Here is a 27,275-nt window from a genome sequence, read left to right as displayed (position 1 = left end):
GAGTCCTTCATTAGGAGTGGGGAGGGGGATGTCTGCTCCTGCCCCATTGGACTCATCTCTGCCTACCTCGACTCAGTGTCTGATTTTCCACCCCCTCTCTTTCCCCCCCCCCCCCGCCCCCCCCCGCCACATCTAGGACTCCCCACTCCCTTCACCTTCTCCACTTTCAACCCCTGGCCCCCAACCCCCATCGTCACCATGGACATTCAGTCTCTCTACACCTGTATCCCCATGAGGGCCCACAAGTCATCCGTTCTTTGTCTTCCAACCAGTCTTCCACAGCTCCCCTCCCCCCAGACACACATTTGCTTGACGGAATTTGTCCTCACCCTCAACTTTCCTTCAGCTCCTCCCACTGCCTACAAACTAAAGGGGTGGTTATGGGGACCCACATGGGTCCAAGCTGTGCCTTCCTCTGTGGGATACATGGAACAGTCCCTCTTCTACAGTTAGACTGGCACCATCCCTCACCTCTTCCTCTGCTACATTGATGACTGTATCGATGCTACCTGGTGCTCCCATGAGAAGCTTGAACAATTCATGCACTTCAGCACTTTTCATTCTGACCTCAAATTCACCTGGATCATCTCTGGTACCTCCCTCCACTTCTTAGGCCTCTCCGTCTCCGGTAAGCGGCTCAGCACTAACATCTACTTCAACCCACAACTCCCATAACTACCTTGACTACACCTCTGACCCACCCTCTTGCAGAAATGCAAATCCCATACTCAATTCCTCAGCCACATCTGCTCCGGGGATGAAGCATTCCACTCCCAGACGCCATCCTACTTCAAGGACCATAACTCCCCCTCTCATGATTCATAATGCCCTCAAATGCATCCCCTGCACTTCTACCCTCAAACTCCCAATCCCCAAAGGATAGAATCCCCCGATCCTCTCATGCCACCCCAACAAGCTCCAAATCCAATTTATTGACTCTCCTGTTCCACTGATGTTGCTCAACCCACTGTGTTCTTCCAGCTCCATAATATATCGACTGACTTCCAGCACCTGCAGTTCTTGCTATCTTTAATTGCCTTAATGTGGTCAGTTTGCCCATCATAAATTTAACAGTACAAGCAGTCACATGTTTCTCAGAAGTAACGTATTTAGGTCACTGCCTCAAATTTATTTTTAAAATATGAGAAAGTAAAAACAGCACAGAACTCAAACACATTCGTCCTCCACCATTTTGAAATTAAAATTCAAACATGTAAAACATCTTACATGTTTCATCTTAATTGTGTAAGCAATGGACATAATAATAGAACATAGAACAATACAGTGCAGAACAGGACCTTCGGCCCTCGATGTTGCGCCAACCTGTGAACTAATCTAAGCCCATCCCCCTACACTATCCCATCATCATTATCCATATGCTTATCCAAGGACTGTTTAAATGCCCCTAATGTGGCTGAGTTAACTACATTGGCAGGCAGGGCGTTCCATGCCCTTACCACTCTCTGTGTAAAGAACCTGCCTCTGAATTCTGTCTGAAATCTATCACCCCTCAATTTGTAGCTCTGCCCCCTTGTACAAGCTGAAGCCATCATCCTCGGAAAAAGACTCTCACTGTCCACCCTATCTAATCCTCTGATCATCTTGTATGTCTCTATTAAACCCCCTCTTAGCCTCCTTCTCTCCAATGACAACAGACCCAAGTCCCTCAGCCTTTCTTCATAGGGCCTGTGCTCAAGACCAGGCAACATCCTGGTAAATCTCCTCTGCACCTTTTCCAATGCTTCCACATCCTTCCTGTAATGGGGCGGCCAGAACTGCACACAATATTCCAAATGAGGCCGCACTAGTGTTTTGTAACGTTTGCGGCACACAAGTGCTGGGCAATGACTACCCCCAACAAAGACTCTAATCATAGTCTCTGACATTCAGTGGCATCATGATGACTAAATCACCAATTACTTGCATCCTGGGGTTTAGCGTTAACCAGAAACTAGTGGGCCAGTCATAAAAGTACTGTCACTACAGGAACAGGCAAGGTATTAGGAATCTTGTATGCCAGAGATGAAGTTCACATGCTAACATTTTCCCACGACTTGAAATACACGATTACAAAGTTGCCCCGCAGACAGTTTCACAGATTAATATAATTGACAAGTTACCAAATCAACCATTTTCAAAGAAATTCCATTCTTCTTGTAGTACTGACAGGTACAGCATCCTCAAAATCCCTCCAGCTTTGCGAATTTAGTTCAGTAGGAAATCATGCAAGTGTTATGTGATATTGAAGCCTCATGTTAAATTAACAATGCCAAAATCTCTGGGAGAAATTAAGCTGGATTAGAATCGTAAACTTCAAGCTGACAATGTTCCAACAAGAGGTTAAAATGCACCATGTTCTTGGCATGTTTCATGCCATAATTATTTTTTCCAGAAAAAAAGGGAACAGCTATTTGACCTGATTGTTAAGATGGTGAAATGTGAAACTTGATTATATGCCTCAAGAAGAAAAAAAGGACAGAAGAGCAGAACTCCAGAGGTGACATCAGACTGATTATCCTTAACATGCAGGCAACCTTTGATGGAAGTATGGCATCAAGGAGCCCTAACAAAACTAGAATCAATGAGAATTTGAAGAAAAATTCTATTGACTGCAGTTAACCATCTTCCTTTTTGCTGCATATGCAGTTCTTGGAAATCAATCAGCTCAGCTCAACTCAGCACCAGGACACAAACACAGGAGTTCCATTTATGGCAAACAAGTGCCAAAGCAATGGTGATCTCTAACAAGATAGAATATAACAATTGCTCTTTGACATTCCGGAGGTGCTGGTGTTGGAGTGGGGTGCACAAAATCAGAAATGTTTAGTCCAACTGTTTTGTTTTAAAATCACAAGCTTTTAGAGCATTGCTCCTTTGTCAGGTGAAGTGAGAGAAGCACACAGGCACAGAATTTATGGGCAGAGAAATCAATAGATCATAAAGTGGTGTGAGTAGAGTGTGAACAGGCTGAATAATAGGTCTCAAGTGACAATAAAAAGGATGTTCTAATTCTAACATCTTTGCACCTGTTGACTCCAGCAGGAGACTACTGAACAAGGCACTAAATCATTCCATGACTGTTGCTCAGACGAGGCTTGTAAACAAGCCATTTATATAGAAATTGCCACCCATTTGGTCTCAAGTCAATGAAGCACATCTCAGTAAACTAATAAAGCCTTTTTATGAAAAAATCATTTTCATATATACTTTTAAGATTTGTTCCACTCTGTTTCAAAAATAATTTATTACTTTCAGCTTGATTATTTAAGGTTCTGGACTTGGGAGATACATCACCAAAGTCAACACAAATGAAACCGAATACATTTCTAGCATTCAATGGTATAGAATTATGACCAATTCAACTGAAGGTTCGTTAAAACACTTCTACGTGCAGGGTACAATAGGACATTAAAAAAAGGCCAAATATTTTGCTCTGATTCAAAAGGGGACGCTTTGGATCTAAGTTTGCTCGCTGAGCTGGAAGGTTCGTTTTCAGACGTTTCGTCACCATTCTAGGTAACATCAGTGAGCCTCCGACGAAGCGCTGGTGTTCTGTCCCACTTTCTATTTATCTGGTTAGGTTTCCTTGGGTTAGTGATGTCATTTCCTGTGTTGGTGATGTCATTTCCTGTTCTTTTTCCTCAGAGGATGGTAGATTGGTTGGAATGCCATACTTCTAGGAATTCTCGTGCGTGTCTCTGTTTAGCTTGTCCTAGGATGGATGTGTTGTCCCAATCAAAGTGATCTTCTTCCTCATCTGTACGTAAGGATACGAGTGATAGTGGGTCATGTCTTTTTTGTGGCTAGTTGAAGTTCATGTATCCTGGTGGCTGGCTTTCTGCCAGCTTGTCCAATGTAGTGTTTGTCACAGTTCTTGCAAGGTATTTTGTAGACGACGTTCGTTTTGCTTGTCGTCTGTATAGGGTCTTGTAAGTTCATGAGCTGTTTTAGTGTTGGTGGGTTTGTGGGCTACCCTGATGCCAAGAGGTCTGAGTAGTCTGGCAGTCATTTTGGAAATGTCTTTGATGTAGGGGAGAGCGGTTATGGTTTCTGGGCCCGTTTTGTCTGTTTGTTTGGGTTTGTTGCGGACAAAAATCGGCAGACTGTGTTCATTGGGTACCCATTCTTTTTGGATACGCTGTATAGTTGATTTTCTTCTGCTCCTCGTAGTTCTTGTGCACTGCACTGTGTGGTGGCTTGTTGGAATAATGCTGATACTAACCTTCCAGCTCAGCGAGCAAACTTACATCCAGAATCTCAACTGAGCTACAAATCTTCTCAAAACTCGCTAGGGGACACTTGTCCAGATACCAATGCACCGATGTAAAATTTCAAGAATGACATTTTCTAGCATTACAGATCTAAATTCAAGTTGGTCACCCAAGTGACAACAGTGCTGAAACCTGCAGCTCTTCACCTAATTGAGCTAAAAATAGAAGTAACAGTCATTAACCTATTTAGTTCCTGGCTTTATGATCTTCAATTACAATTCAGAGCTACAATCTTTCCATACAGAAAAATGATACAATATGTTTTATCCAAACCAGTAGCTCCTTAGCTCCACACAACACATCCTCAAACAGCTTCACTTAATTCAAGGTTGAAACAAAGAGAAAATCACTTCAGTAAAAAGAAATCAAGAAGCTACTTTACATTTCAAGAAATCATCTTTAATTTAGGATAAATATAAAAACATAAGTACAAAATATGCTTTTCTGAAGATATCAGAATGTTTAAGTATGGACAGGAGTCAAAATTCCCTTTTCATCAAAGGCACATCATTTTTAGGCTCCTCAATTACCCTAAAGTGCAGCAATGGTTTTCATGTGCACGCCCTACCCCACATCTATTGTCTATTCTAGCATTGCTAAAATTCTAGCACAGTGTGAGCAGAAATCCACCAAATAAATACAGAATGTCAAATCTCCGTTTTCTGCTGTCAACTCTAAAACCAGTCTAAAACAGAGAAAAGAAAATAAAGAAACATTGGGCAGCCTACAGAGTTAGGATGATCAGCGAAGAGCACAGCAGACTCAAAGGGTCAAATGGCATATTCCTTCTCTTATTTTCTGCTCTTACACTTGCATTCTATGGTGTTGTGTTTGAGGCAGAGATGCATTTTCATCCTTATGTTCATAGCACCACTTAGACCATCTATTTCTACTTCCCTAACACCACCTGACTTCATATCGCTCTCATCTTATCTGCTGCCCCCCACCCCACCAAAATATTTGGTCATTTCTTTAAAAACTCAAAATCCAACTGTTCTAATCAACTTCTGACTAGTTTCCTACATTCCACATTCCACGAACCTGAAAGATGCCAAACCTCCTGCCTGCGTCTTAGCTTGCTTAAAGCTTTGATACATCATGATACTGATGCTGGCTGATCCATACTGGTTCCTGATCAAGCAGCATCTTCATTTCTGGAATTTATATTTATGTTTTCAAATCTCTCCATGGCCCTGCCCATCTCTAATGTACTACAGCTATGTAATAGCTGTTATCTGCACTCCATGAATTCTCAATTCGTGTACATGCGATCTTAACTGATCCACTACTAGTGGCTGCATCTTTAGTCAACGGGACTACTGTCCCCCTAGTTATTATCTCTTTTGAAATACCTCTTTAAAACCCCTTCCTCGATCAAGCTTTTGGTCAGCTAACTTGATATCATCTCGTGGTTCAGCATTGTACTTGACAGGATCTTTTAAAGCGGCTTGGGATGTTTCATTGAGGCCCTCAGCAGATTTTCAGCAATAGGTAAAATAACTGTGTCAGAGATAATGGGAACTGCAGATGCTGGAGATTCCAAGATAATAAAATGTGAGGCTGGATGAACACAGCAGGCCAAGCAGCATCTCAGGAGCACAAAAGCTGACGTTTCGGGCCTAGACCTCATCCCACCTCCTTGACCTGTCCGTCTTCCCTGGACTGACCTATCCCCTCCCTACCTCCCCACCTACACTCTCTCCACCTATCTTCTTTACTCTCCATCTTCGGTCCGCCTCCCCTTCTCTCCCTATTTATTCCAGTTCCCTCCCCCCATCCCCCTCTCTGATGAAGGGTCTAGGCCCGAAACGTCAGCTTTTGTGCTCCGGAGATGCTGCTTGGCCTGCTGTGTTCATCCAGCCTCACATTTTATTATCCAGTAAAATAACTGTCTCAGCTTTTAAATATGCGGTTTGATATGTTATAATGATGATGACACTAGCATTCCAAAATAAAAACAAAGTGCGTTAACACAATGACACATCAAAAGGCATTTCACAAAAGCATGACAACTCGCAGAAACTCAGTTTGTAATGGTAGCCTGAATCTTTTTGCTGAACATACCTTCCATATTAAGGCAAAAATAACAAATCAATAAACCAAATGTTGCACTTAAATTTCATACTTTTAGGAGATAATTAGTTGCCAGAATTAAACTCAAAAACTAAAGGAACAAAATCAGAAATCAAAAAAGGAATTCTGTATTTGACTTGCAAAACGCAAGCATCCAGTTTGTGCAATGAAGCTAGCTACTTGACTTCAGTAGCCAAAGTTGCTTTCACCACTTAATAGGTAAAAATAAACTAAGGTTAAACATGTCAAAGTATTTCATTCCATTTTTCCAATGCAAATCAGGCATAAACCAAGACTAAAGACTTACTTGTGTTGGCAACAAATTCAAAACATATTTGCAAAATTTTCTTCACTCAACTGTTGTGGATTCATTATTAAGACAAAGAAAATGTTACTTTTCCAGCCCCAACTTCACAACTGAATTGCAGACTAGACTGAATTTTATTACCAGACTAATTCCTGGGATAAAAACTGAAAGAACTGCAGATGCTGTAAATCATGAACAAAAACAAAGTTGCTGGAACAGCTCTGGCAGCATCTGTGAAGGAAAAACAAAGTTAACGTTTCGGGTCTGGGTTCTGAGCAAGAGTCACCGGACCAGAAACATTAACTCTTTCTCCTTTCACAGATGCTGCCAGACCTGCTCAGCTTTTCCAGCAACCTTGTTTTTGTTCCTGGGATATCAGGTTTGTTCTATGAGGTGAGATTGAGTTGATGAGGATGATGTTCACTGGACTTAGAAGACTGACTGGGAAGCTTAATGAAACTTAAAATATGAAATGGGGCTGGACTGACTGGTTGCAGGGATATCTCCTCTGGCTGTGAATGCAAAATAAGGGGTCACAGTCTCAGAATGCATGGCAGGCCATTTCAGACTGAAATAAGGAGAGATTTCTTTACTTGGGAGGATGATGAACTTGTGGAATTCTCTCCCATAGAAGGCTGGGGAGGCCAAGTCACTGAATTTGACAAAAGAAATTGAACGATTGCTAGAGGCTAAGAATGTCAAGGATTACCAAGAGACAGCAGGAGAATGGCACTGACAGATGATTACTATTAACCTGCTGAATAGCAGAGTCAACTCAACAGGCCAAATGCTTACCCCTCCTCCTACTCCTTAGTTTCTTTATCACCTAGATTAGGTAATAAATTCACAGACATTAGAGTAGGCAAAAATTCAACCTTCTAATCCTATGATCGGGTAGGCATTTGGAGTACAAGAGCAAAATACTGCAGAGATACTAGAAATCTGAAATCACAAAATCCTGGAAATATTCAGATCTGACAGCATTTGTGGAGAGAAAAAGTTAAACTTTAGGTTTATGACCTTCCATTGGCATGGTTTTGGTGGAATGCTACTGATGTGAAACTTTCACTGTTTTTGCCTCTCCATAAATGCAACCAGATCTGAACATTTACAGTACATTCTGCTCATCTTTGTAGGGGTATTACTAGCATTGATTAAATGGGCTGATTTGTTCTCCTTAGATGAAATGAGCACAATGAAGTGAGGTAAAAATACAAATTAGTTGAAATACAAACTGACAAAGAAAAACCAATGTTCAATACGGCAGAGGTGGCAATGTGGGTTATTGCCTAAAACACAGGCTAATGTAACTGCTAAATCATTGGCCTGTTCACATAGTATTGGGGAAAAGTTCAAAGGAGAAGTGAGAACAAGATTTTCTTTGAAAAAAGTGTTAGGAGTCTGGAATATGTTGCAAAGGTTGGCGGTGGAGGTAGATACAATAGGGGCATTTAAGGGACTTTTGGATAAGCAAGGAACGTGCAAAGAATGGAGGGATATGGACCAAGGGCAGGCAGAAGGGATTAGTTTAATTTGGCACATCATGGGTGGAAGGACCTGTTCCTGTATTACATGTTTCGATGTTCTGTGCAGAACTAAAATTCTTCGGAGGCTCACTGATGATGTTACCTAGAATGGTGACGAAACGTCTGGAAACTAACCTTCCAGCTCAGCGAGCAAACTCACATCCAGAACTAAAATGTAAGACTAAAAATTTTTAAAATGGCACAGCATTATAAGAAAGATCTTGCTATTAGACTAATTTACTAAGCAATCCAACCATTTTTTGAATTCCATTGAAAAACAACCTAAGATAAAAATCAGTCAGGTTCACAGAATAATCTTATTTGTACATACTGGAAGCTGCATATATTCACCAACAGTACAGGGTAAACATTAGAATGTTGTACGTACATTGCATCTTTTTCAAGAAAACTGCAATGGCAACTTGTCAATCCCTGTGTATTTCCCAGAGCAACAGCTTGACTTGAGTACACCTATCTGATCTTAATTTCTTCAGTGAACCACAATGAATAGTTCACCGCTCCTAGTGCTTTTCCATGGTTTAACTCATCAGCACCATCTTCTAGAGTATAAATTTGTGTTCCCTTTCCAAGGTTTTGTTTCAATAACTCATTGGTCTTGATGAGAGCAAGATGAAAAGCTTTGACAATATATTTCTTTAATAAATGTTCAAGTTCTGTCTTATCAAAATTATACAAAGAATGATCAGTTGCAGACGAATTATGACAAGATTCTAAAACAGGAGAAAAAATACAATGAGACAAGACAGACACAAACAAAGTTTGCATGCACCTGGTCATTAGGCTCAAGAGAGAGGCAAAGATGTGGAATTAAAATTTAAAAAATTGAGCAAATAGATTTGGAGCAACAGACAATATCTTTAGAAACTTTTCGAAAAACAAAAAGGTGGAAAGGTTCAGTTTTTTTATTGGTGCATACTGGACAACTTTCACTCCACGGCATTGGTGCACCATTTGGTAGTAAATTCACCAAAAGCTGAAAAAAGTCAGGGTCAACAAACATTTTCTGTCACAACAAGGAAAGATAGTTTTCCAAATTGCTTCTTGATTGTCAACAAATATGCCATCAAAAAAATTCTGACACCAAACACAATGAATTCAGATTGGAGACAAACTGCTTATGACTCACTTTCATATTCATACTCTGCCCTACAACATGCTCACTTAAACAAACAAGTTAATACACAGGCAATAAATACACTTACAAAAATCACATCACGCTTCGTAGCAGCACAGTAAGTGCAGACTATTTTCAGGTTACATCAGCCATCTTGATATTTAGAGCTTTAATGCTTAGAACTAAACTGTCTGCCATTCGTTATGCACATTCTGACTGGCAACCAAGAAAACGCTCAGAAGTCACAACAGTTCGAGCACATAGATTTGTTTGGACTAACTGGTACAAAGTCGTACATAAACATTAGTCTAGTTGAAAGTAAAGGACAAATTACCTGTAAAACTAGTTGCTGCCATGCAATTGACTCATTGTCGTCCATACTTGATCTTTCCGAGGGAATAGTGACACAGTCAAGTTGCATGGAAACATTACGACGCTCTTCCTCAAGTGCTCTGGTCAACTTCTCAAACTGGGCCTCCTGTTCTTTAACTGAAGCTAGAATGCTAGCAGCAGATCTTACATCAAAATCATCCATAATCCTGCAGAGGTTCTTGCCTGATGGCTAATCAGGCAACCTTAGGGTCAAGGGTTAGAAATTAGTAAAGATTAGTAAAAGTTGCTTTTAAGTAATTTTGAAAATAAAGACCATTTATGCAAGATTAATAAAAGAAAATGTTAGGCTTGATTGAATTCTACATTTTCTGAAGTTAATACTGTGATTTCACCTGGAGTTACAATCAAGACTTGAAAAGTACATCCAGAGCCTTAAGCAGAATGAGAAATCTTCAGAGGAGGGAGAAATAAATGGTTTAGAGCAACGATATAACAAACTAAATGGGTGAAGCACTCAAGTAAGGAAAATATAATATTCATGCAAGTACAAATGCAAGGGACAAAGATACAAAGATACAAAGTTAAAGACAGATCTAAAAGAACGGCAAAGCAACTTTAAAGCCACTGTTCTAAAATTTAAAAGGGGGAAATCGAAGCCAATTTTGTTAAAAGTACCCGACATTTACAAGTCACACACATGTATAAATCGTACTTTCCCACATTACTCTGGGATCTGAGAGATACAGGGCAGAGCTGCAAAAATGACAAAATGCAATGGAAATGACAGAAGAGCCATTAAGCCCCACTAACCAAGGTCAGTTTACCCTTGGTAAAAAAGCTTTTTTACCCTACGTCAATTCCATTTTGACTTTATTTTATTTATTGTCACATAGAACAGAGAACAGTACAGGCTCTTCAGCCCACTATGTTGTGCCAACCTATTATTCTACTAAGGTCAAACTATCCTGCATACCCTACATTTTACTACCATCCAGGAGCCTATCCAAGCATTGCTTAAATGTCCCAAATCTAACTGACTCCACTATCACTGCCAGCACTCAATTCCACTCACTCACCACTCTCTAGGTGAGGAGCCTATCTCTGACATCGGCCCATACTTTCTTCCAATCATCTTAAAATTATGCCCCTTCGCAATAGTCATTTCTGCCATGTGTGGAGACAGTGAAAAGTACTGTTTTGCATGCTAACCAGACAAATCATACCTAAAGTATATAAAGGTAATAGAGCAGAATGCAGAACATAGCATAATAGCTGTAGAAAAGTTGCTGAGAAAGATCAAGTAATATGAGAGGTCCATTTATCATAAAACAGCGGGGAAGATGATTTCTTAAATCTAAGCATGCATATAACTACCTATTGCTAATTATGTCATAGGTATGTTTCAGTTACAAGTCTCAGCCTTGAGTGCAAAAAGGTTTTTCATCTTTCCTCAAGTTTCTTATACTTTAGCTAAAAATCAATGGGCATAGTCTATTCTGAAATGATCTGTCAAAATTTGGCTTAACTTGGAATAGTTTAAGAAAATCCTGGAATCTGTGTACAACACATCAACCAGAATTCTTCCAACCGTTTAGTAAGTTTCCATTTCTTCAGACGAGGCAGCACCTTAATCTGCATGGCTTCATTCAGTTGTATTAAAAATCCTTCCAGTAATTTGGAGTCCAGTATTCCCAACGTGGTATTACATACAGATTTGCAATTACATCCTTACTTAAACATTCGATACCTTGAACTATAAAAACCCCAGTTCTGCCATCAATTTTTTAAATAATCACATTCATTTGAGGCACCAAATTAAAAACAATGCCTGACATGCCATGGGAAGCAAGAATTCAAACAAACACTAAAGAGTCAAAAGGGCTTCCGTCATTCAAAAATGGATGACCATGGATGACTTGAAACTAAAACAAAACCAAAGTGCTGCATGAATACCTACACTGTACAATCATTACATCAGCTGCAGCAAAACAGAGTGATCAGGTGATGCCAAATTTAAGAGTCTTCAATTGCACCGAGAGGAAAAGGAAAGAAATAACACTTCTAGCATTCCATTCAGGAACAGAATAAATTAGAAATGTTTTGGAGCCAGTCAGTTTCACCACACTGGAGATACACTAGGGCAACCTGACATTTTTTCCTCTCAGGAGCTTTGAAGTAATGTGGGTAAATTCAGGAGGTTCATCCACAGTGTGCTGATAAAATGAGACACAAGGTTGAGATAGAAGAGGCAGAGGTGGTTAAGAACCAACTGTAATTAGCCATTCAGTAGCAAAAGAGAAGTGGTGCTAAATCTTCCCAAAAGGGCATTATCTATTGAGAGCTCAGAAGCAATTTGGCTTTGTACAGGCTGGTTGGCTCTGAGAGACAGACAGACACAGATGCACAGAGCGATGAGGGAGCACTTGGCACTGATGAACAAAGTCAATAGTTTAGCATTAGAGGAAATGTGGAAATTCCATTTGAGATCCCAAGTAGTCATTTGGGAATGTTGATAGATAAATGAGATTAAGGATGAAGACATCAGGGATAAGGAGCTGCAGCTGTTGGTTAATCTCACGATATGTCGAGGAACAAAGAACTGAAATAAAATAAAAACCAAAAGAACTGCAGATGCTGTAAACCAGTAACAAAAACAGAAGTTGCCGGAAAAATAAAAATCGGGGTTAACATTTCAGGTCCAGTGAGTTCTGAGGAAGGGTCACCAGGCCCGCAATGTTAACTGATCTTTTTCTTCTTCACAAAAACTATGTTAATTGCTCTCAGACAGCAAAGCAGACCTCAAGTGCCAGCGATTTATTCATTGCAACACAATAGGATGTTGTGACAATTCAGAGCAGGCATTCTAAATGGATTTGATGAATGTAGACTGAAACAAAACACTACATTGAGATACAGTAGAGGAGAGACTAGAGAAGAAAAAGGGTAATGGGTCCTTTCACTGGGGAACCAAAATTCAAGAGTGAGTCATCAACTAGACCAGACTGAAAAAAGTGATACAGCTAAGTAAATCACTTTGATATAACACTTGATGATGGTACTTTGAAAGATAACTCAATGGTGGAAGCTTGGCAATGGATGAAATGGCATCAGTTTTTAGCAGGAAATTTAGGAGCTATTGATTCACCAAACTAAGCACCCACAGCACCAAAAGAAACTGACAAGTTATTTCACTAAATGGTTAAAACAATTTTACTTGAGGAAACTACAGGAGTATTACCACTAATCTAGGAGGGTAAACCATATGCATCATCTAAGGTCTTGGTACTTATGTAGGCAGTGGCTTGTGATTGTACAGAAACAGCATGTGCACTTGGAAGAAATTGATGGATAATCTTGAGCAATATAGCAGACTTCATGGACAACCAATGAACTGTTTGAGAGAGAGATTGGAAGTACATTTAAACAGTGAATAAAGTCAGTGTCTCTTCAAAGCCAGAAGTGGTACAATTCTAATGGAAGAGGAGGCAAAAAAATTGTAGTCGGAAGCTATAATACAATCTGTTGTGATTACGAAACAATATTGCCAAAACATAAAGACGCCTCATCACAGCATTTTAAAATGCGTAGCAAGTTAAGTTGTTTCAGTGCCTAAATACCACAAACCCTTTGAATCCACTGCCTTACATGGCATTGATTTTATCAACAATTTTAACAATAAACTTGCATGCCTGCATCATTACAACTTAACACTACTGAATGCGTTACATTTTTCCAAATGAAGTACCAAAATAAACAACCTTGCATTCACCACCCTCCAATTATTTATCCAAAGTCTTTGAGAAAAAGATTCATCTTCGACTGACAAAGCCAGTGCCCTCTTTTAGACTTACCAGAAATAAATCTCGATTCAACTTCCTTCTGCTGGGAGACTGAACCCAGCTGAATCATGTACCTCAAAGATTTAAGTCAATATCAAAATCCACATTAAATACTCAAGCTACCAAAGGACCCCATTTCTATTTCCACTCGACACCTCCTAGTCACGTCTTTGACATCCTCAAGAGGCATGACTGTTTTCTATTAATTGTTCATGAACTCCAACTTATTCATACAAGTGTCACCCAAATCTTAATTCACACTCCATTTGCTGTCCAGAAGTCAACACGTCAATTTTTAAAACTTTGTGCAATAACTGCTGAATGAGATTGACCTTGTTTGCCTCTGTAGCATGATTGATCCATGCATTTTCAGTTCATGTTGTGGAGATGCCTTCATCCCATTAAACGACACATTCTAAAATACATTCCATGAATCTTTCAATCTGACGACAACTCTCACTTCTCCCTCAATCTTGGTATTTACTTTGTTGATCCTGTCTTCAACAATCATTGCTTACCTTTCTCCAACTGAAAGTCCATTTCCTGTTACCTGGCTGTGAAGCATGTTAGATTTACAGCATTGTAAACAAAAATTTAACCTTGTAGTTCTTCAATATACCCTGCTGTGAATCATAATAGAACATTACAGCACAGTACAGGCCCTTTGGCCCTCGATGTTGTGCCGACCTGTCATACCGATCTCAAGCCCATCTAACCTACGCTATTCTACGTACGTCCATATGCTTATCCAATGACGATTTAAATGTACCTAAAGTTGGCAAATCTACTACCGTTGCAGGCAAAGCGTTTCATTCCCTTACTACTCTGAGTAAAGAAACTACCTCTGACATCTGTCCTATATCTTTCAACCCTCAATTTAATGCTATGCCCCCTCGTGCTCGCCGTCACCATCCGAGGAAAAAGGCTCTCCCTATCCACCCTATCTAACCGACTCATTATTTTATATGTTTCAATTAAGTCACTTCTCAACCTTCTTCTCTCTGATGAAAACAGTCTCAAGTCCGTCAGCCTTTCTTCGTAAGACCTTCCCTCCAAACCAGGCAACATCCTAGTAAATCTCCTCTGCACCCTTTCCAAAGCTTCCACATCTTTCTTATAATGCGGTGACCAGAACCGTACGCAATACTCCAAGTGCGGCCGCGCCAGAGTTTTGTACAGCTGCAGCATAACCTCTTGGTTCCGGAACTCGATCCCTCTATTTATAAAAGCTGAAACACTGTATGCCTTCTTAACAGCCCTGTCAATCTGGGTGGCAGCTTTCAAGGATCTGTGTACATGGACACCGAGATCTCTCTGCTCATCGACACTAAGAATTTCACCATTAGCTCAGTACTTGGCCTTCCGGTTACTCCTACCAAAAAGTGCATCACCTCACACTCGTCTGTATTAAACTCCATTTGCCACCTTCAGGCCCGCTCTATAAAAAAGGTGGTAGTGCACTTCATCCAATGGCTACATTTGGTAAAGCATTTCAGCCTTCTTCAAATTAAACACTTTCACATTAAATAGGGGTATTTCAGCAGAGAAAAAGTTAAATCAGGAATTTCAACACATTTTCAAAAGGGCACTTGCAGTGTAAATTGGCTGTTATGATTTGGCTATGCAAAGATTAAAATATTCATGGACTGCCAGCCAGCAAAATGCATACCTCCAACTATTTAGATTTATTGAGATCAGAATTAATTCCAAACAAAACTTTCATGATCAATTATGAAGTTTCAAACATCCTCTCACCAGTAAAATTAGCCAGCAATCATGTAATAAATTGACAAGTCTTTAAAAGTTCCAGTCAATTCTGGTTTACAGCATATATTACATTGAGAAGAAATATGAAACCATAAATACTTCACTTGTCTTCATACTAAGCTGCACAGCAACAGCTTAATAAAATCAGATGCCTAAACTGCTGGAAATTGCTGTCTCCCAATTCTTGACATTGAACATGTCATGAGCTACTTAAATTTCAGGCAGGTAACACCTCAGAACCAAAATAAAAGAAAAACTCCAGGTAGTCTAGTTTTTAAGTTGTCCTTCCAACAGGACCTCAAATTTTAAACCCTAATAAGAATGCAAGAAATAGGGGAATTAGGCCATTTAGCTCAATAAGTCTGCTGTTATTCAACGGCCGATTAGAGAATTCTCTACTCCACTTTCCTGCCTCTTCCTCAACCTTAGATGCTCGGATTAAAAACTGCCTAACTCAGTCTTGAACATATTTAACGATCCACCGTCAACAGTCCTCTGCAGTAAAGAATGTCACAGATTCACTACCCTCCAAGAGAAAAAATTCGTCAGTCTTAAATATATGATCCTTTATTCTGAGATTGTGCCCTCTAAGTATCCTGTTAAGTCCTCCAAGAAGCTAGTATGTTTCAGGAAGACTGTCGCATCTTCTTCATTTGAGCAAGGGCAGGCCTAACCTACTCGACATCTCATTAGACAGCCCAGCTAAACACAGGGTCAAAGTGAACCTCCTCTAGACCTCAATGCCAGTATATCCTTCCTTCAATAAGAGTTCACAGCTGTTCACAGTATTTCCGCTGTGGTCTGACTAGAAATTTGTATAGTTGTAACAAAACCTCACTACTTTTAGCCTTTAGTCTCAAGGCAATGAAGTCTAATGATTCATTTGCCTTCCCTATTACCCATTAAATTTGGGTGCTAGCTTTGAGAGATTCAGGAATTCCCAAATCTCTCCATTCTGTAGCTTTCTGTCACCTTTTTCCATTTAAGTAATATTCAGATCCTTAGTTCTTCCTGCCAAACTGCATAACTTCACATTTTCTCCACATTATATTCCATCTGCCAAGTACTTACCTAGTTGCTTGCCTGTCTACGTTGCTTTGCCAACCGTACCATCTTCACTACTAGCCTTCCCACCTATTTTAAAGGCCATCCGCAAACTTGGCTATATACATTGACTTTCCTCATCCTTGTCATTCAAACATTGCAAATGACTGCAGCCCTACCACTGATCCTCATTGATCTCACTAAATACAGATGGCCTTCTTAAAAATGCTTACCATAACAACTGACTTCTACTGGTTAGCTAATTCTCCACCAATTTTAACATACCAACTCTAACATCATTAAGTATTCTAATGGCAGTACCTTTTACAAGGCATTTGATAAGTCCACTGTTTCTAGTTTGTATATCCTGCTTTGAATTGAAAAGTTTATTGCCATCACTTGCTGGGGCCATTTTAAATACTTTATGGATAAAATGGTGCAACCGAAAGAGTTTATGTTCATTTGCCACCTCCACCAGGAGTCTGGAGCTGGCTCATCAGCAACACCTGCACCACCACCCTTCCTTCACCACCGTCTGCGCCAGTCGCCACTGGGCCCACCCCATCGACACAACTTCCGAGTCCCACGTTGAACCCACACGTGCTCCACAAATCAGGAAGTCCCAAGTTCCACTGCCTTCTTGATGATGCCAGGAGTCCCCATTCCAGGCATTCCGCATCATGATCGCTGCAGTTGCCACCTCAAAGTCAGTAATCACTTCTCTGGCCTACTGCAACCAGAGGTCCCTGGGTGCACTGCCAAAACACACTCAGATGTTTGTTACCTCCTCAAAGGAACTGCCAGAAACTTGTCAGAGATTATTGCCCCTTCATGAAGCCAGGCTCACTTTGCTCAAGTATATCCTGTATTTTTACATGCCTTGTTACTACATCCTTCATGATAGACTCAAATATTTTCCAAGTTTAGCCAAGTGCCTTATGCCCACATTATTTAATTTCTACTGAAAAAAAATCACATTTCTCCTCTATGCCTTGCTTCCTAGTATTAAAATGCCTTGACTTGCCTCTTCTCCCTCGTTACCCCAATTCTCAAACTTACTTAACAGATGAAACAGCATTTTGAGCAGAAACATTGGATTCTCAACATTTGAACCATAACTCAAAATACAAAGATATTCATCCAATTGAAGCCCTTGATGCAAAGAAAAAAACCAGTGAGGCTTGATCCTAAGTGGCCACAGAAGGAATTTACTCAGAAAATATGCATAGCAATGACCCAAGCATGCAGGTACTGACTAGAAGAAAAGTCCAAACGGGGTCAATTTATCATGGGATCAATGTCATATTCTTAAAATTAGCCAACTTTTTAATTGGTTTCATGAGACACAGGCATCACCAGAAAAGTTTACTTTATTGATTGTCAAGGAAGCCAAATGGGAAGAGATGCAGGCAGGAAACTGGAGTTGCAGATCACACAACAGATTAGCCCAGACCTAGTAAATAGTGGAGAAGGCTCCGGGACCAAATGGCCTATTTCTAGTTCCAAATTCATATACTCATAACCGTGTTAACTGAGGTGTATAAAAATCATGAGGACCGAGACACAGTGGTTGGGAAGAAGTTCAATGGCCATAGATAATGACATGCTTGGAACTGGTCAGTGGGTTTAAAGTGGAACATCTTGATTTCAGCCAGCACACACACCGCTATGATTCGAATGTTTAGCACAACTCTACTTTTCCTTAGATGAATTATCCCAAAAATCCAAGTTAAGTGGTAATTTCAGAAACATGGCAACTCTACTGACAACTTTTGAAAACGAAACAATGAGATGTGGCCCTCACTCACTGGCCCAGCATTTATTGCCCCATCCCTAACTGCCCTGGAGAAGATGGTTGTGAGCTGCCTTCTTATAGTGCTGCAGTGCATTTAGTGTAGGGACATCCAAAAAGGTATGACAAAGCTTGAAGATTTTGATCCAGTGATGTTGAACAATCAGCAATATATTCACAAAGTAAGATGGTAAATGTCCTGTTGGGGTACAAGTAGGTGGTGGTATTCCAATGCACCTGCTGTGTTCGTCCTTGATCCTTGGTCATGAATTTGGGCAATTCTAAGGACTTTGGTTAATTTCGACAGTGCATCTTGTAGATGTATGCATTACTACCGCTGTAGCTGCTGCGTAGTGGTGATAAAAGGGAGTGAATGTTAAGTGAGGGAAATATTCCATCACACTTTTATTTGTGTCTTAGAGTGAATGGATAACTTCAGGAACTTGTAAGAGGAGTTACTTGCTGCAGTATTCTTAGCACTGACCTGTTCTCATAGCCACAGTATTTAAATGGCTAGTTCAATCGTGTTTCTGGTCAATGTTAACTCACAATGTTGATTCAGCAACAGTAATGTCACTGAATCTCAAGGAGTATTGGTTAGATTTGAGGTTGTAGAGATGCCCTAGTTGGATATGGTCACTGTCTAACACTTGTGTAGAATAAATGTTATGCCTCTTGTCTGGCCAAATCTGGATATTTTCTAGGTCTTGCTGTATTTAGACATGGACTGCTTTGACATCTGAAGCTGAAGTTGGGAATAGTGCTGAACATCTTCCTCACAAGTACCACTTTTAACCTTACGATGGTAGGAATGTCATGATGAAGGAGCTGAAGATGTTTGGACCAAGGACAGCACCCTGGTAAACCTCTGCAGAGATATCCCAAACCAGAGATGACCCAAACCAGCAGGGTCTCTACCCCATTTAACTCCCACTGACTCAGGAATCCCAGCAAATCTTGATATCATACTAGTAAATGCAACCTTGACATAGAGGACAGAAACTCTTAAGCTGTGCTCTTTACTGTTGAAAGTACCATGAATAGGAGCTAGGTTAGGCCTTTCAGCCTTTTGAGTTTGTTCTGCCATTTTATCTCAAGCTGACATATCCTATTGTCTTGATTGTTCAAGTACTCAATAGGATATTGGTCTTTGTCACAAATACCCTCCACTTGGCATCCACAGCTCTCTGTAGGGGAGAATTTTAATATCCACAACTCTCCAAGTGAAGATTTCCTTATCCAAGTCCCAAATGACCAACCCTCTATTCTGAGACTATGCCTGCTGCTTCAAAATTTCTGAAATATTTTTCTAGTATCTAAGCTGTCAAGCTGCTTAAAAAACGGTATTTCAATACAAGCACGTCCCAATCCCTAAGTATGGACAGCAGGACTAGTCGACTCTATTCTTTGAAAAGGAGATATTGGCGATTTTGCCTTTCCCCACAACAGACCGACTTGTAAATTTTGGCTGTACTTCCTGAAGACAATATATCCTTCCTCAGTTCAGGGCATCAAACCTGAACTATAGATGTGGTCTCAACACCAACACAATATTTTTTTCACTTTTGTATGCCAACTTCTTTTGCTAAAAGATTTTTTATTTTAAACTTAAGTAAAATTGGGTCACCTTACCTTTGTATACATGAAATTCCATGTACATCTGCCACAAGCAGTTCAATCCCAACATTTACTGTCCCTGTGACAGGAAGTACTAACTTGGCATGCTTGGTTTCTGTCAGACGTTATAATATACATGCACAAGTGCGAAAGATTATTGCTCTCTTTTCAAACTATTCAGTGTTATTCTTTTTCTAAGATGTAGTACACAATGAGATTCACATTTATTGATGTGGAAACAAATGTTTACTCAGACTTTGAATGGATCTAGAAACTCTAGACTGTACATCATGAGGCACTGTTGTCCATCAACAGCAGAATTGTAATCCAGCACAATTCAAAGTCATGGCCCAGGATATCTCCCACTCAACCATTACCATTAAGTTCGGAGATCAACCCGGGTTCAAAGGAGGGAGCCAGAGCAGCATCAGCATTCGACATAAAAAATGAGGGGTCAACCTGAAGTTACCAAATACAACAACGTGCATGCCAGACAGCATAAGCAGCAAGTGATAGACAAAGCTTAGCAATGCCACCATCAACAGAATAGATCTAAGCTCTGTAGTCCTGCCGTATCCAGTCGTCAATAGTGATGGACAATTAGCCAACTCACTGGAGGTGGATGATCCACAAATATCCACAATGATGAAACTGCCCAACTCATTAAAAAACAAGGCCAACATATTCTCAGCAATCTTCAGCCAGAAATGCTAACTGGATGTTTTGGATTAAAACATAGGTCGCCTTAAGTTTGCGGATGACATTTTCTAAAAAAAAAGGTGGATTTATGGATAGTGAGGCAGATTATCAAAAGATACAACAGGATATGATTCAGTTAGAAAGTTAGGTGGAGGAATGACAGATGAGCTTTAATCCAAACAAGGGAGAGGCAATGCATTTTGGTAGGTTAAATGCAAAAGGAAAGCATACAGTAAATGGCAGGACCCTTGAAAAATCTTGTATCCAAGTTCATGCCTCCCTAAAAGTGAAAACACAAGTGGATAAGATGTCAAAAGGTGGTGTATGGTATGCTTGCCTTCATCAGTCATGGCATAGGGTAGATAGGCAGTCTTTTACCCAAGGTGGAAACGTCAAATACCAGAGAGCATAGGTTTAAGTTGAGAGGGGAAGAAGGTTTAACAGATGTTTGAACATTATGCCTCTACAGAATCGAAGCGTTTAAGGGCACTTTTAACAAGAATCAATCTGCAAGCAACCTTCCAGGCCTGGCCTCAAACAAGTAACAGTTTGTTCGCTCTCCTCTTAATGAAAAAAAGACAAGCTGCTATCCATAGTCCTTCAGCTCCCAAAATAAAAAAAAACTAAAAAGATCACAGAGTTCTAAAAGACCAAAACCATTGTTCATATGTAGAACATAGAACACTACAGCGCAGTCCAGGCCCTTCTCTTGTCTTTTTTCCATAGGCCTTGCCCTACTTTTAAACTTACAGATTTCACTTCATCAAGATATGAACACGAAAACATACTGTCCTCTAAAATCAAGAAATGGAGCACCAATAAAGGTTATCAACTATCACAACTGAAAAAAAGACTGATACCTACCCTGTGTAGTGTTCTGCAGAAGAAACCTGTCAGATGCTAGACATTTGATCCACAACTGGCTTAGACTGTTTTTCAGGAAACCTGTTGTGCAAAAAATTTGAAAAATCAACTGAGACCTTGAAATCTTATTATTGAAACAATAGTAGAATAAATTTATGTTTTAAAATAGTGGTTGAATAGAACAACTATGCAACTTGTTCCCATTGTAAGTCTGAACGTGGAAACAAAAATTTGTAGCAATGCACTTTGACACACCATTAAAAAGTGAAGCCTATTGAAATTCTGTACTTAAATATATACAAACAGACACGAGACCTGTTCTTCCTCCTCCCTCCAACACAGCTCCACATTTTGAACTTCAAACAAAAATTGATAATTTGCCCCAATTTATTCTGCACAAGAGCTCCAGTATGGCCTAAGCAAATCGCAATGTGGAAAACGCAACCAAGACAGCAACACTGGAGAACAATCTCCACAGCAATAAAATTAACAACTTTACTTCTGAGAAGTTAAAATCTTGAGAAAGCGGATATAAGCAATGTTCTCATATGAATTGAGAGCTAGGTGCATTCTAAATAACTGCACATACATAACAAAATAGCTCTAGCTTAGTGTTGTTTAAAAGATACTCTGGTAATCAAAGATTTCAATGTATCAAAGATCTGGTATTATGAGATAGAGTCAGAGAGTCATAGAGCAGAGACTGACCCCCTTTGTCTGTGCCGACAAAGTTTCCCAAACTAAACTAGTCCCATTTTCCTGCATTTGGCCTGTAACTCTCCAGACCTTTCCGATGCACATAGCTGTCCAAAATGTCTTTGTTTTTTAAAACTACAGACGACATCAAGACACAATCATCCCATATACAGTTGCAGTGGTACTCTAGGTGTTACCACACACAGTACTTTGTAGGACCAAGACGAGCAGCTGAGGTGGGAATCCATTCATAAACATGTACATACCAAGATTAGAAATGAACAAAATTTTTCTTAAAACAAGAATGCCAAGTGTCATCAGTAAACCTTGATGAACAAAAGTATCAATACACAAGTACCTTTGAACAGTGACCGTTCTTGGGTGTGGCCCATTGACTCCTAACCATAAGCAGGCTCCCTAACATTCACTGTCTACCCGTGAGCGAAAAAAAGTGACATTTGATGGAGATAACAATGGGCTGCTTTGCTTGTTAACAGCATTTAGGAAGAATCAGTTTTTGAAAGGGAAGCTGAAGTCAGCTTAGATCAGCAGTTTCTATGAAGCGAGACAACCAGCTTGGTTTGAACAACAGGACTAAGTACACATGCGGGTGAAAATCCTGTTCAATGATCCATGGAATTTACAGTCTAAACTGCCAGACTAAAATCTAAAATGAAAATAAACAGCGAATAACCTGTATCACCTCTGTGCCTCCAAGAGAGAGTCAGAAATTTATGCCAAGAAAGAAGAGGTCTCTCAACGTGAAAGGTTAGATGGTACAAAAACGTCAGATCAACTGGTCAGGGTAGATTTTATGAAATGATTCTTTGAGCCCCAGAAAGTTCTGCTTTCGTCTCAGGATTTGAGCACTGTGATTTTCCTCTTCCTTATTTATTGTAAAGAACACATTTTCTTGTTCCTTTTACTGTGCATGCCTATACATCTGTATTAAGATCAACCACAGGTCAAGTGTAGAAGGACTTGCAGGGAACAGGAGCAAGCATACCTAAAAATTGAGATTTCAACTTTGTGAAGCTTGAACATAGCACTAGTTTGTCAAACAATTGAAGCAGTATGCAACAGACTGACAAAATGAGCCTGCATAAAACTGATTGGTCTAAGCTCATTGCACGCAGCAGAACCAATCACATTCCAGTGGACAATGAAACAACAGGACAAAGTCCCACAGTTATCTCTATCCTCAATTTCAGGACATTATGGCATCAGTGCAAAAATAAAGATAAAACATTCGCAACATTCTTCAGCTCAAAATGCCAGCTGGATGATCCATTTCCAGCCTTTTTTTGCAGGTCTGCAGCATCACAAAACACCAGCATTCAGCCAATTTGACTTATCCTCACGATAATCAACAAACTCAAGGCATTAGATTTTGCAAAAGGAGATGAAACTGACATTTGTAAAACTGTGCTGAAGACCCCTGCTCCAGTTTGAGGTAGGTCACTAGCCACGCTACTTCAATATAAATTTTTTTTTTTTTAAATTCAGCTGTCAACACGGTAAACTGCCCAGGCATACCTGCGTGCAACATGCATAAATCCAATCTAGCAAACCACCATTCCATCAGACGATGCCTGATGATCACTGCAATTATCAAACAGTAAATCGACAGTGGATTCAAACTTTACTTCCTGGTTATGAATGCTCACTCTGGGCTCAGCCAATGCTACTCAGCTCCTACCCTCATTACAGCCTTGGTCCAAGCCAGTACAAGTTAAGAATGATTGTCCTTGGTATTAAGTCATTACTCTACCAACTGTGGCACGAAAGAGAGATATTGCTAAACTGCAGTCAAATATGGACTTGTATAACTTCTAGAAGATAGTTGTGGTTTTTAAAAATCACCTCAATCCCAGGACATTATTGCAGGATTCCTAAGGGTAGTGTAGGGCGCAACCATCCTCAGCTGCTTCATCCATGACTTCCCTCAAAAGATCATAATTAGGGTGGTTAGCTGATGATTACACAATATTCAGTGTCATTAATCACTCCTCCAAAACAGAAATCAGTTTTGTACAAACATAGCAAGGAAAACCTAAGCCATATTAGACTTGGGTCATTACTTCAGACTGATTTGTGCTGTGCATGCTAGGCAGTGATCGCCATGAACAAGAGAAAATCCAACCATCTTCTCTTGGTATTCAATGATGTCATCACAACTGAAATCTCCCCTATTGGTGATAAATGCAGGTCAAGGCTAGGAATTCTGTGGTGGAATGACTCATCTTCCTATCTTCCAAAACTTGTCCAGAAAGCACAACTCAGGAGTCTGATGGAATACTTGCCACCTGCCTGATGTGAGGAACTTTAACCCCAATCAAGAGGCTTGATGTCATCCAGAACAAAGCAAAGCAAACTGCTTGATTAACTCCCCAAACATCAACAAAAACATCCTTTCCCCTAACACCCAAAAAGAGATGTAGTGCGTACTAACTACAAGATGGACAGCAGTAACTCAAAGTTCTCCAGCAGCAACTTCCAAACATTTGACCATTTTGATTAAGACAATTGCTGCACAGGAACAAAACTACCCGGTGTTTCTCCCTCTAAGTCACAAAGCATCTGGACTTGAAAGTACCATGACTATTACTTCAGTATTACTGCGTCTATCTTGGATCTGCTTCTCTAATAATACTGTGGGCGTACATATACTGAATAGACTGTAATGTTTAACAGGGTGGCTCACCACCACCTTTAAAAGCAATTAGTGATTAATGACCAAGACATAGCTTTCCAGCAATGCCCAATCTTGAAGAATAAAAATTATTGTTCCACCAAAAGACTCAAATGATAAAGAGATTCCAAGGTATAATAAAGTAATTGATAGCAAAATCTCTAAATTTAAATCAGGAAAAGCCCCTTTGGAGATACAAGTGACCTTGAGGATCAATGAAAGACGCAATGATTATTTGTGCAAGGATTTTCAGAAACTTCTGATTTGACTTGAAATGCATCAATGGCTTTTTCTTCAACTTCTTTTAAAAATGCCTTTAAAAAGACAAGGAGATATTTGAATGTATGTGTGAGAGATGCTCAATTACTAACAATTGAGATTGATATTTCTTGACAAGATCAAGGCACAAGAACATTGTTAAACAACATATACAGGAAGTGAAAACACATCACTCTCATTCAAGTAAACAACACATTTGACTCAGTCAACAGTACATTTTTCCACTAACAAAGGAAACTGAAGGGGTTCAAGTTCAGGCCGAGGGACCAGGACATCTTCAATATGGAAAGCCTGTTCTATTCCTCTCAAAAACTGGCTTCTGTTGAGCCCACAGTACTATCAGCCTGCAACTAACGCAGTCTGATTCATTTCAGTTAATGAACCATTTGTTCTCCCAATTTATCTTCTTTCAAAAGCAGAAGAACTCTCCACACACATGCTGTTTGGAAGAATCCTGAAGTGAATTTACAACATTCGAGTTGAACAGCTAGTCAATGCAAGTGTTTAGATGGAATACAAGCCAGTCACTTGTGCATATTTCATCTGACTGTAGCATAACCTGTCCCTCTGACCTCTAGAAACAAAAATGGTCAATCATAGTCATGAACCAGGTCTATCACTTCGTAGCATAGTTTTTTTAAAAAAAAATCATTTTAAAGTGATAGGACAAACCTGCATATCTTAAGCAGCTGTTGTGGCCTGAAGGGATTTTGAAGTATTTCTCAAAAAAAAAATCAAAAAACTTCCAAAATGCAGAAATGAATGAAAAATGTCACAATGGAGAGGAACGACAACCAAACATAACGTATGAAATAAACTGCTGAATAATTTTTCTTAATGATTTCAGCTGAAAACACTGGCAGAACTCGGCTCCTAGTTCCCAAATAAAATGCACTAAGAACAGTTCTGCACTGCCGTAAGCACAATCCTCCGAATCATACAGTCAGTCTGGGTTGTGTGTTAAAGAGAGGCTTGATCATATGATCTTCTGACTCAAATAGGAACAAATGGGTACTCTGAGCCATGGCTGAGAGCAAATCAAGTTAAAGTTCAAATAATCAACAAAAAAACCTTAACAGTCCTGCTGGAAAAATTTGTTTCTCAAAACTAGTTATTGCACGGTACAAAAAAGGCTTCAAACATGCTGGATTTTCCCATGATTAAATGGGGAACTTTGGTGTTTTAGCTATCTTACTAAGCTGGAGCTCTCTCATGCTTTAAATTTTCAAACACAGGATTTGCTTCAGAAATGCAAATTCGGGAACCAAACAGAATATCAGTGACGGAAATGCTGTTTAAAATCTTCAAAGTAAAATATGTTAATCGCTTGAATTCGTATAAGCAGCTCGAGTTTGCTGCTGACTTAACCATTCATGAGCTCATTTTTCTCTCCAAAACTGATGAGGTATTATTTTATATAGCAATGACACACTTCAGCTCAAGATCCAGGTACAGCTAATTCTGCTTCCATTTATTCTATTCGGTTCTGAAGCAGTCTAAGCAATGATGCAAAATTTCAATGGGCCACTGCAATTTTATTTTCAGAAATAAAGACAAAATGAAAGCCATTGTCATCTTTTGATCTGACTAACATGCCAGAATAAAAACAAAAGTTGCTGCAAAAGCTCAGCAGGTCAGAACTTCTTCAGAACGGAGCAAGGGTCACCGGACCCGAAACATGAACGCTGTTTTCTCCTCCACAGATGCTGCCAGACCTGCTGAGTTTTTCCAGCAACTTTTTGTGCCTGATTTACAGCATCCACAGTTCTTTTGGTTAACATGTCAGAATAATTATGGAAGCCAATAACCTTTTCCAGAGACCCCTTCTAAGATGTGTAATCTTCAAGCTGCAGTAAAAACAGGGCAGGGGATAATTTCTACATCATTTCAATAGTTTGCAACACTGTTTTGCACATGTTACATATGCAAAGTCAGCAGTTAATTTGAACGCACACTGTAGGGTTTACACAACTATGAATTACTCACACAGCTCAAATCTTGTTATATTACAACATTGCTGCAATTGGTTTGTAACAATCAATGAGTGCCATGAAGAGGGCAGATGTTTGTAGTGGAATTAGGGCAAAAAGGTAGAGAAGAACCTCAAAAATTTCAGATCAACCCCAGATTACAGTAAATGTACACAGTTGCAGGTCACTCGAAGTACCGCACTCTGTTTCTTTTGGGGGGGTGTGGGACTCTACTGAAACCTCAGAAAGAACTTATTTTCCCAGCACAAGTAGAAGAAGCGTTTTTTTTTTCTCCTATTCATTTGCAGGATAGGAGTGCCACTGGCTGACAAGCATTTTTTGCCCATCCCTTACCAAGGTGGTGGGCTGCA

The 27,275-nt window shown here is 39.8% G+C and overlaps 1 protein-coding gene across 18 annotated transcripts in view; it reads right to left on the bottom strand.

Annotated features, from left to right (window-relative positions):
* The window catches only part of arvcfb (ARVCF delta catenin family member b), a 271,561-nt gene that overhangs the window by 163,207 nt on the left and 81,079 nt on the right, over positions 1-27,275 (bottom strand). For 7 of the 18 annotated variants that reach the window (XM_059654918.1, XM_059654921.1, XM_059654920.1 and 4 more), the window contains 2 exons: positions 21,268-21,348; positions 9,647-9,887 (listed from right to left, as the gene is read on the bottom strand). The exons of 5 other annotated variants lie outside the window; for them this stretch is intronic. In XM_059654918.1, the coding sequence (XP_059510901.1) occupies positions 9,647-9,847 (201 nt within the window). In that variant the 5' untranslated portion in view covers positions 9,848-9,887; positions 21,268-21,348. Of the gene's footprint in view, positions 1-9,646; positions 9,888-21,267; positions 21,349-25,606; positions 25,833-27,275 lie in introns of those variants that run through there. 6 more of the 18 variants (XM_059654923.1, XM_059654925.1, XM_048556424.2 and 3 more) reach the window with 3 other exon arrangements.

This window comes from Stegostoma tigrinum, chromosome 26, assembly GCF_030684315.1.
Source record: "Stegostoma tigrinum isolate sSteTig4 chromosome 26, sSteTig4.hap1, whole genome shotgun sequence".
Taxonomy (NCBI): Eukaryota; Metazoa; Chordata; class Chondrichthyes; order Orectolobiformes; family Stegostomatidae; genus Stegostoma; species Stegostoma tigrinum.
This window is presented reverse-complemented; position numbering and strand designations above follow the sequence as displayed.